The following is a 12,081-nucleotide window of genomic DNA, read 5'->3' on the forward strand; positions in this document are numbered from 1 at the left end:
CTGTGTGGTGACATAACTTCCCAGTAACTTGTAATTTCCTATTAACATACACATAGGGAAATCATATCCCCACCTAAATAGTGTTACTTTATTTGTTACACGTGTCCTTGTTTTTAACGGAACTGGCTCCACATTTACCTGCTTTTGTTCTTGAGTATTTCTGCTATAACTAATATATATACCTTGCCTTTACAGCTTGGCAGGAGTCTCACGAAGCACCACCATTCTCGTGGCTTACCTCATGACCGTCACAAACCTCGGTTGGGAGGACTGTCTGTCAGCAGTGAGGGCTGTTCGGCCCTATGTGGGGCCAAACCTGGGTTTCCAGCAGCAGCTCCAGGAGTACCAGATGACTTTAGTAAGAGAGGTGATTATCAATTCTGACTGTTTTAATAGTTGCTTGTATCCCAGCTTCTCATGTTTTCTTTGAAGCCCACTATCTATCGACCTCAAATGCCTAAGGATAGACCACTTCATCAACCAGGAGCCATCACACTAACACAAAGTATCTCATATAGATCCAGGAGGGATTGATCCATGCTTGATTTTCATGATCCTCATGTTGCAGGGTACCTTAACTCCTCTTGGTAAAGCAAAACAGAGTTTATTTTACTGTTGCAGCAGGGAAAGTAGCTATCGTCATACAGGTATACGGCTGGTCTCCATTTCCTGCTTCACAGGCAGCCACATATATAGCAAGTATGAACAATATAAAAAGGTTAAACAGTATGTTTAGCTGTTACATACTTGTTGCAAAATCACATCACCCATGTCCTTAACCTTTAACCATTCACTACTCTTGAATGCATGTGTATTTGTGTGCGTGCTTCATCACTCTGCTCCCAAGATCTCATCAGTTTTTGCATACCCTAGGTTAATTCAATCTCTTGCTCTCATTCTTCAATCACGTTTTTAATTTAGTGAGACAACAGCATACGTGCCTGTGTGATTAAGACTATAGATTCCTTTAGGCTTAAAAACATGGGTTTTCCTTTAACTACAACCTTGCTGGTCATGTATTCTGTTTTCAAGTGAACTCTTCACTTCTCACCATCAATACAAAGTTTAGTCCTACACTGCTTTTTCACTACATGTGATTTTATATTGCTTTCTACCGATATCTCATGTAGCGTAATTTCTTCATATTTCATTTCCTCTCCAGCATTCACCCCTCTAGTTGATAAAATCAACAATTGAATCTAAACCTTGGTTTGCACTTGTCACTAGGTGATATATATCCATATATATATCTCCATCCTTGAGAATCTACTACTCATATTGGGTGTCCTAACTTTAAACATCACTCCCACCTTTGTACTAATCCATCTACAACATGCTAAAATTAATTGGATACCAAAGCATATCCACAACAGAGCCACAAGAGCTGACAACAAGGCTACCAACAGCCCAGACATCCAGGATGGTAGTAAAGAAAGCTACCCACTAAGCCAATTATCTGGGGCACCTCCTTCATCTACCATTTTCTTCTGTAGATTATGTAAAGTTTTTATGGCTTATGACACAGTTCCATTTGCTGCATAATTTGCTGGGAAGTGAGTACAACAGGCAGTCTCAATTTTTTTACAGACCTCACTTCCACTGCCATTCATAAGGTCAAGTATATAATGGTGCTACGTTTTCATCATTCTTGTTGCGCTACTCTTCTTTTATGGCATGAAGTCCTTCTTTAGTAGTGTTTATAGACTTCATAAGTTTCCATTGAGTTATCTGTAGTCTTCGAGCAGTTGCTTTTGCCTGCACAAATGGCAGAATACTTACAAAGTACAACTGTGCATCATTAAAGAACTGGTACTCTTGAGAAACATCATTCCAAGTGGTAGTGCCGTAATAGTCTGCATTTTTTTTCCCTTCAATGATAATGTAACAAAGTCGTTGGACGGCTAATGGGGTGTTAATCAAACATTGACAAATTGACTCCAGGAATTACCAAAATAGGGGCATGCAAGCTGACCATAGTACAAAGCACATTCCAGTTTGGTGTTAGTTGGACTTACAGTAGTTCTCCACACTGCCAATAATAGTCCATGAGGCTGGAGGTGCCCCCACTGCATTTAGGTATTATCTATTGTCGCACTGAAGTTGATATTTCTACCTACATTAATGCTGCAGTTTCCTCTGAAACATAAAGAAACAGACTTAATTTTGTGACTGTCTGAGGACTTACTGTAATATCTATCCAAATGTAACGTGCAACATTGTGGTCCCAGATATTTGCACACTGTTTTACCTCATACTAACTTCTGTCAGTTCTGTTCCATAATGATATAACCTTACAGGAAATTCAATATCAGGATGCCATTGTTCAAGGACATAAACTCATCCAGTAATTCTAAATCCTGGCCTAAGAACACAACCTTTGGGGAAAGGATTTATTAAATAACTATTACACTCAGTAAACGGGCATGTCACTCATAAAAACCATAAAACTAAAACCATTTGTATACAGTCTGCAGTGTTAGGATGACCTTATTTCTTCAGTAGTGGTATTACAACTTTAATGTACTGTCTATCTGTAAGACTGTATAAAACGTCTGCTGAAGAGTCATATTTTGTGGCGTTAACTAAAAACTGTACTACATTCAGGACTTAATCCTACACAAATAGAGATGTAAAAGACATAGAGCTGTGCTTGGGGGTACTTCCTTAGTTGAATGTAACCTATTTGAACCTGTGGCTTGAGAAATTAAAGAGCAAACAAAACAAGATTCATTAGCATTTTCTGAACCTATGTCTGATGTGCTGGCGCTACGTTATCCAATTACTTGGTATGAATACTATGGGACACATTATCATATGTAGAAAATTCTCTTTGCCGGCATATGATGCAACTAGTAGAACTAGAATATATATAACTATGAAAGAGCAACAGTTGAAGTGATAGTAATAGGATACAAAAAAACAGAAAACAAAAAAATACATACCTTTCATTTTGCTGGTGCAAAAGGTTTGCCAAACGCAAAGAATTGGCCAAAGGCAGAGATTGAGGGGGGTATCTTTACGGTCACAATCTCTCCTGACCTCCTGTTCTATTTATGTCTCTGGCAGTTTTTGGCGTGATGCAGGATTCAATCAAATTAATCCAAGGCTTCTGTCATCTACCTTGAGGGCAGTGGGAGTTACCGTAGTCACAGTGAAAGGTCCATCGAACCCTAGCTCTCTTCATTTTTTAACAAAATTCCTAACAAAAACTGTATCACCTATGTGTACAACTGGGAGGTTGATCTCAGCAGTGGCACACTTCTCCTTTGCCTTGGTTAACTGTTTGGAAATTAATTTTACTGTTTTGGTTCATTCTAAGAGATAAACATGCATTTTGTCATTCACGATTTCAGTTGTACTTTCTCCCTGCACCTTACTTCTGGTGGCAGGTATTTGCCTTTTCATAAGACTCCCTGTCACTATCTAATTGAGTATCAAGTGATGATCAGGGCTAGGTGTGTTTCTAAGGGAGAATAGTGACAATGGTAAGCAGTACAACCGCTTTTTATGCAACGTGGCGGATAACTTGCTGATCTTATTCTTAAGCAGACCATTAAGGCGGTTGATTCAGTTGCTCTGAGGATGATGAAAGGAATATAATTTACATTTTATCCCTTGTTGTGAGATTTGTGAACATTGCATTAACAAAGTTTGTACCGTTATCAGATCTTATCCATTCTGGAATTCCTCAGCGGGGAATCACCTCATGAATCAGAAAAGTAGTAGCTGACTTAGCATCACAATGGACACACAGTCCTGCTTCAATCCATCATGAAAAATGACGCACTACACCGATGAGATACCGATAGTTGTTGCACCTTTCTAACATGTCCACGATGTCAAGATGGAGAGCTTTAAAAAGGACGTTGTTGACGTGTAATTGTAGAATTTATTGCCTTCAGTGTGGGATTTGAAGAAAATTGTTGGCAAACAGTACAATTATGAAGGTACATAGTAAGCATATTATGCAAGCTGGGAACAAACCAATCTTGTTATATTTGCATAGACAAATGATCTCTCAAAATGTGGGCTGGTAAATGCAATTAATCAAGAGCTATCATAATTAAAGCCCGAGGCCTCACTGGTTTATATGTAAACATTTTCCTATAAACAAAGTCATCCCCTGACTGGGAGCATCCTCTAATCTCCCATAACAGTTTTTCATATAGTGGAGACACTTCCGGTATTTCTTGAAGATGTGTAAAATTGCTGTTTCAACATAATGAGGCATGACATTAGTAATAGTAGTGTCAGATTCAGACTCAGACGGCAAGGCAGTCTGGGCCACCAAAACAGAGGCATGTTGTGAACCTGATGGTACAGGTGAGGGTGTGCACCCAGTTGCATCCTTAGCTGACCAATCTGCTAGTGCATTTCCTTGTGGCACAATATTCTGTCCATTTGTATTTGCACACTCCACAACTGTCACCCATCTCTGGTAACACAAGTGCCTCTATTAAAGCCACTAAAAGATTCCTGTGCAGAACAGGACTTCCACCTGACTTGAGGAAACCTCTCCTGCTCCATCTCATAATGCTCGAATGTACAGTGTAATTACATTAGCTGAATCTGAATATATCATGATGACTTTTCCTTTTCTTTGCTTAAGAGCCGCAATTAAGGCTACCAACTCTGCTCCTTGTGCAGATTAATATGTTGGTAGTGTTAACTGCTCTGTGATGTGGAGTGTGTCTGACAAATCACGCTGACTACTGCTGAACTTGCATATCTCTCTCCTGTATCCTGGTCAATAGTAGAGGAACCATCAACAAAATAGACAATACTACTGTAAATAATGATCCTCTGTTGCTTGACTAGATTTATTAGAGATATATGTTGCACAGTTATACGCATCATCTTCAAAGTCTAATATAGGATGAGCAAAGAATGTCACAGGGTTCACTGTATAATACTTCACAAACTTCAGAGATGGTAGTGACAGTATCACCTCCTATGCTGACACTCTGTAGTTGAAGTAGTCAGCATTTTGAATGATGGCACACTGCATGTTCTGCATAGAGCGTCAAAGGTGCCCCGATAACAATGGAGGTGCTTTTCTACACTACAAAGGCTGCAGTGGTGAGAGAATATAGCAACTTCCTTCAGTGTAATTCTAAATGTAGTAGCAGTATGAATAAGATGTACATCATGGAGGCCCTTAGTCCACAAAGTACCTGGTACTTGGAAAAGATCTGCATCTCTTACAGAATCAAAAGCTCTAACTGGTGTAAGCATCTTTACTTCTAGTACTATTCTTAATGGTATGCGAAAATTGTTTTCTTGGAACCATCATCAATTGGTTGAGCATCCAATATTTCTCTAACCGTTTTACCTGGCTCATTGAATATAACTCATGCCCACAAGACATGGTTATGATTATTGGCTATCAGAGTGCCATAGGTTTGTGTCCTATTTCAGGACTCCATTTGTAATATAAACCTATTGTTAGGTCTCTAAAAATCTTACCCTTGTTGCAGGAAAAGAAACTCTTTAGGTAACTGGACCTCTCTTCCTAATAACTCTGGTGTTTCTGCTATTATTGTATACACTGCTGTAATGACAGCTTCTGTATTAGCAGGTCAAGCTCTGATTTGATGTCTTATAGGAGAATCTACTGTTACAGCCACGATCCTGGATGGTGGAACTCCAGGGGTGGAAGAAATCATAGGTCCACCAGGCTCAAAATGAATACTCATTTTTAATTTGGCCAGACAATCTTGCCCCAATAAATTAGCTGGGACAGATGGAGAGAACAGTAAACAGCCATCAATGCATCTCCCTCCTATTTCCACCTGTACTGATTTAGTAAATGGAGCCCTCATTACTGGCCCAGGGAATCCTTGTGTGTCGATTGATCCGTTCGCAATTGGAAGGTCTCCCTCTCTAATACAAGATTGGGTTGCTCCGTATCTATGAGGAATGCACACCTCTTATCATTGACAGCTCTGTCGCAGTGGGTTCCTCATCTGGCCTACGAGTCACTGACAATATTGGAAACATGGAACTACTTTGTAGGCACCTTCATTGTGTGTATCCTCCAACATAATTTGTCTGTAAAGGATTTCCTCCTCTCATAATCACACCTCCCTGTCCACTGTGAGGTGGAGTTGTCATTGGGGGTGCTTGGCAACTTTGCTGTGGTGACATTTGTTGCACCTGAGGCATTGTTGGTTGCTGCACGTTTTGTTGTGGCATCTGAGGTACATATACTATTTGCAGGTTTGACTGAGGCTGCACTTCTGTATTTCCTGGCTGATTGTAAACACTTGCCCTTCTATTTTGTTCATCCCATCTCTTACTCCTACAAACTCCAAAGTAATGGCAGGCTTGACCTATCCTTTAGGGACCTACCCTGCCTCCTCCTATTCTTCTTTATCTTCTTCTGCTACTTCCCTGTGCCCTTACACTATTCTGCTGTTGTGGGTATTGTTGGCTTGTCCCTGTGGTTGATCCCACAGACATCGCAGTCATCTGAGTGGTAGCTGCTATTACAGCTCCTTCACTACTCCATTCTTTGTCAGCTTTTGCTGCATTAACTTGGCTGCTCCTTTCTCTGTCACATTATTCTTGATTCTCTCTCCTGCTTTTTTTTTTACAGGAATGGATCATATGTGTCTGTATTTCTGTCCAGGGCTTGTTTTCTAATGCCACTATGTGATCGAGGTTGTCCTGTACATCAGAGGGTAAACCTTTTTTCAGTACATTGTAGAATAGCACAGCATTTCACCCATTACTCCCCAACCCTGACCTACTTCTTGAGTCCACTTTTCTTTCATCCTACTGAGGAACTGAGCAGGATCCTGATTTGGCTGCTTTGATTGAGCCATGAGGGACCCAATATCTGGTCTGTCAGGATACATTTTCCTCTACTGATCCAAAACTACTGCCCTTATTAAATTGAATGGGGAAGCACCATACCTAGTCACAGTGAGTAAACCTCTCTCTCCAGCTTTCTAAAAAACTCATTATGTCACTTACTGACAGGGTGATACCTGCAGTTTGCTTTTCAAAAGACCTAATACATTTCCCTGCTCTCTCTGTAAGTGGCGGTAATAACTTTTTAAGATTCTCCTTGTGCATTTGTGGCCAAGGACATACTGAGTTGCCCCAAGCTGCTTAAGTATCAGGGACATCTGGTATATGGGAGTGACAGAAATGTTGGGGGTTGTGGTATCAGGTTTATTTAAGCGCAAACATTTCCTCATGTAGGGATATTCTCAGTCTGGATCTCCCTCCCCATAAAGAAAACAGTCCTCAGCAAATGCCCTGTCACTTGGATCAAGGACCCTTCTCATGGCCATGGACACATTTGTGGGGCTAACCCTTCCGTCCATCCTGAGAAATTATCCACATAAGGTACAACACTGTTCCACCTATTTTCTCTTTCAGCAACTATTTCACTAGGGGCGAGATCAGTACTGCACAAAACTGATTGAACACTCATCTGCTGCATTGGTTTATCATGTAGTGTCAATCCTACCATAGCTTCACAGGACCCACTCCAAGGGTCTGGCTGTCCATGTGTTCCCTGAAATCGTAATCACTCAAGCTCAGATGCTTGGGTTTCCTAGCTCTAGAGAACATGTCCTTCTCTCTTTCTTTAGTATCGGTGTGATTAGGCAATCTCTTTGCTCCCTTTGCATGGTCAAGATCATTAAGAGGCATTTCTTAAGTACTAATATCATAAGTGAAGTGCCTAATTGCTGGAGATCCGAATATACCACCCATGTTATCTACATGCCTATGTATTGACTCTACTTTACTTGCCTTCTTACCAAACCTTCCCTGAATCTGCCCTGACATTATCATAATATCCTTCTACCCTTGTTTCTCTTGCATCCCTTCCATCCTCACTGCATGATAACCATTCTCAAACACTTTCTGGTGAAACTATTACATTCCCCTTCTGCCAAGGTGGTAGATTATCTTCAGTCACCCTAGAGTCCTTATCTCTTTCTTGGGATACTGGCCATCACACTTTACAAACAGCCCTGTCTGCATAGTCATTGCATCTTGCATCATCTGCATATCTTCATTGCAGGGTAGGCATCTTTTCCCTAACTTTCCTTCCGGTTATATCTCTTTTCTGTAATATGTATGATGTTGTCAATTAAACATGCGACTGACTGCCACGGTCTCCCAAACTCTGCTTTTCCCCTCTACCCTCCTGGGGAGAAGCTGGATCTCAATCCAGCTTCTAATTATCTAATTACTCTTATAATTGTCCTGAAAACTGAGAATCACCCACTCCCTACTTGTCTGGCAGTACTTGTATGTCTTGGCTTTGACATCTGTATGGCAACATTAGGGGATTCCTTTGGAGATTGTGAAGGGGTCTCAATTTCAGGACTCTCAAATCCCACTCTGGCTTCCTGTAGTTGTGTCAGTGGGTATGTCATAGCGGAGGTACTCATTGAGTCATAGAGAGATGGGGGAGTGGACGGGGTACTAGGGGTATCAACATTTGAGGAGTCCATAAGCTTCTTACAAAAAACTCTCCTTAAGGGTAAGGTAGCTTTTCGCTTCTGCAGTTTAGCTCCTTCATATTTGCTCTTAAGGTGTGTCAAAATATGCTGTATTATTTTGTTATCAAATGTCCCTTCCTTTGGCCAGGGATACGGATGCTTTTGAGTAGCCTTATACTACTGCTGTCAATATTTCAGTAAATTATTTTCTGGTCATTTGGAAAGGCCTTTTGCATATGCTCTAAAGGAGTCTCCAAAATTCCCCCGTACTTCTAACAACATTTGCAATGTAACTTTTATCTTTCCACTCAATATTTCTCCCTTTAATTTTTTTACAGTAGTCCTTACAAACAAATCTGCCAACTTGTCTTCCTAATCAAATGTTAAACATTATACATCATAATAACGCAATACAATATTAACATCATCACTCTGTGGCCACATTTCTGTTAACACGCATACACATACACTCATCAGTATTTTAAAAACATGAACACTTCAACTACTTCTAAATATGAAACACAATTTTTCTAACTCTAAATAGTAAATACTGTTGCTAGCAACTTGTCACTTTCCTCCACAGTCCGAGAGGATAACCCTCAAACCCAGGTGTTTAATAGACCATGGAGTGACTTCTGGACATTAGGTCCAGGACGGTAATTTGAGTGTTCAGATTGTATTTGGAGGTAAAGTTTAATGACATGGGCTTTTCAGCCATCTGTCTATGTCAAAATATTGAAACAGATATTGGAAACCCAACTTCAAATCTCACACATTGACATCATCCAACTGTATATGTTTGTAAAATCACTCTACCAACTATGCAGAGCCTTAACTTAATATTGTGCAACACATATACACAATCTTGCATGCCAATACCCTTATATGCTTTTATCTATATAACATCTGTGTTTACTATTGCCAGATTGACAAGTCCGACAATTTATTAAAAAAAATATGGAATGAAGTTTGCATCTGTCCTCACCTTATCAAATGGCAGACACTGGATCCAACCCACCCTCGCAAATAGGCAGAGATTTAGAGAGAACATAGTGTCTGGTTACCTCATCAGTGAATTGCACAAATATATGCAGTGGGGGGAGGAGGTATTCTGGTGACAGTAGTCCACTGAGGGCAAACAAGGACTCCTGGCTCTCCAAATATTGTGGGGAAATTTAAAAAAGACAGAACTCCTCTTTGCAAGGCAATACAGAGTTTTTTTTACTGTTGCAGCAGGGAGAGTAGCTATCTCCATAAAGGTAAACAGCTGGTCTCAATTTGCTGCTTTACAGGCAACCAATTATATAGCAAATATGAACAATACAAAAAGGTTAAGCAGTAAGTTTAGCAATTACAAACCTATTGCAAAATCACTTCAATCATGTCTCTTAACCTAATTCTTACACATTCTTTATTGCAGTTCTAACAATGCTTACCAAACTAACCATTCACTACTCTTGAATGCATGTGTATTTGATCTCTTCTCAGTTTTTGTATACTGTAGGCTAATTTAATCTTCTGCTCCCATTCTTCAATCACATTTTTAATTTACAAAGATAACAGACTACGACCTTGGTGGTCATACATTCTGTTTTCAAGTGAACTTTTTCTTCTGATGTCTGATGTAGCGTACTTTCTTCATATTTCATTTCCTTTCCAAAACTCATGAGGTGCAGGTACATACAGGAATCCAAATAAAGCTCAAATTCATGTTTAGTTTACCCTAAAAGTCTGTAATGGAGCTGGTCCTCCTGGAACTACTTTGGACACCACTGAGCTGAAGGCGCTGTCACTAGGTTGATCTTTGCATGCTTTGTTACTACCATTAGTAGTGCATCAAAAATAAACTCTTCAATGATCTTGTGAGTTTGTTACTGTTGAGTCAAAGGTCCTCCTACTACGTTGATGGCTTTGCCATCATATTCTTTTTTTAAATTTTCTGGCAAGGCCTATTTTGTGTTAGTTGCCTACTGGTCTCAGCAGATCCCCAAAGTTTACCCCGGGGCCACAGCCATGATTGAGAGAGACTTCTGCACCCTTGACATGTTAAAAGGACACTGACTGTTGAATGCCACTAAATGAATATGAAGATTCAGGAGTATTTTTATCCATACAGCTGGGAAATGTGCATACTGAGCCACTTATTAAAGTACGTTCAGTGTCCTATAACTGGGGTGCTTCACTTTGTGTTTTTGTGTGATCGTATTACACATCAAGTAAGTGATGGGCGGGATGCTTGAATTAATCTCAGCCACTGGTAATTACTGGGGCCCTCCTCCCAGTTAATCTTTTGTTTCCTACTGTGCCCCCTCACATTAGTCACAGCCATATGCAAATCAGTCTTGATCTTTCTTCAGTAGGAACAGTCCTTCCAAAACTGCAAGCCAGGTCCTCTCTGAACCACAACACAAAAACCCCAAGACTGACTTTGCCCTTTTTCGGTTGGGTATAGCTTGGTTCCAGTGGCACAATGAGCACAGGACCACATTGGTGAAACTAAATCAGACATTCCACCCATCACAACACATTTGTGTATACCTCTGTATTATGGATGGAGACTGTGTCCAACAAGGATGGTGTTATTTTTGAGGCCACAGTGTATGTGTGTATATATATATGTGTATATATATATATATATATATATATATATATCAACCATGGAGGCCTGTGACTTAAAGACCCTGCAATGTAGTGGTGTTAGTGTAAATCCTAGAGGGCTGGTTCCATCCAGATCTTTTGGATATTCACATAATATAAATGTGCATTTGCTTCATTTAATGAAAAGGGTTCACATAAAAATTAATTATTCTGAAAATCTAACATTTAGCCAGCCCTCTTGGACCTATATGGGACATCCTGGACATAGTGGTTTCATCCTTGTCTGATTTCTAGGCTACAATGTACATTCTGCAGAGACTTAATCCCATGAAAATTCATTTATAAAACCAGGTTGATTGTAATGACAAAAGCAGAACCTGCATTGAGGTTCCAAAACACATCCGAGTGACCGAGCTCTCCGCTTTCTTTTACAGGAAACCATGAAGAAGTTTTTTGCTGTGGTTAGATAAGGAAATTGAGTTAGAAGATGGGGGTCCTTCAGTTTGTAATAGATATTGATCCCTTGGATTCAATACTCATCCATGTTTAGGCTTTGAAAGGAAGATCTGATGATGTAGGAATTGAGAGATAGTACACTACAAGTAGAACTCTGCTGCTTTCTTTAATGCCATGGCTAGTCATGGGCCCAGAAGGAAAGGCTTTTTTGTAGGACTTGTTCACAGGACAGGTATATGGGCTCCCTAGCTGAGAGAGGAGCATGAATGAAGGAGAGGAAGACAGATCCCAGGTCAGCTGTTTGACAACTATATTTATGATCAATTCCAAAAGAAGACCCTAACCAGGGGCCAGCTGATGGGATGAAATTGAATGATTCTTGATCATCTCCTTCATGAAAGGGCTGAGACTGCCAAGGACACTGAAGGATTGCATGTGCTGGCTAGTCTTCACTGCCTACTTGAGGTGCATCCTTACACCCTGGTCCTACAGGTTGGGTAGTGATCACCTGAATCCCAGTGCTAAACAGGGAGTGTGGCCTGGAAAAGACTGATACAACCCT

The 12,081-nt window shown here is 40.3% G+C and overlaps 1 protein-coding gene across 4 annotated transcripts in view; it reads left to right on the forward strand.

Annotated features, from left to right (window-relative positions):
• The window catches only part of LOC138268113 (dual specificity protein phosphatase 22-A-like), a 210,092-nt gene that overhangs the window by 172,426 nt on the left and 25,585 nt on the right, over window positions 1-12,081 (forward strand). For 3 of the 4 annotated variants that reach the window (XM_069217499.1, XM_069217503.1, XM_069217500.1), the window contains one exon: window positions 196-367. In XM_069217499.1, the coding sequence (XP_069073600.1) occupies window positions 196-367 (172 nt within the window). The remainder of the gene's footprint in view (window positions 1-195; window positions 368-12,081) is intronic. The other variant, XM_069217501.1, reaches the window with a different exon arrangement.

Source organism: Pleurodeles waltl, chromosome 12 (assembly GCF_031143425.1).
Source record: "Pleurodeles waltl isolate 20211129_DDA chromosome 12, aPleWal1.hap1.20221129, whole genome shotgun sequence".
Classification (NCBI taxonomy): Eukaryota; Metazoa; Chordata; class Amphibia; order Caudata; family Salamandridae; genus Pleurodeles; species Pleurodeles waltl.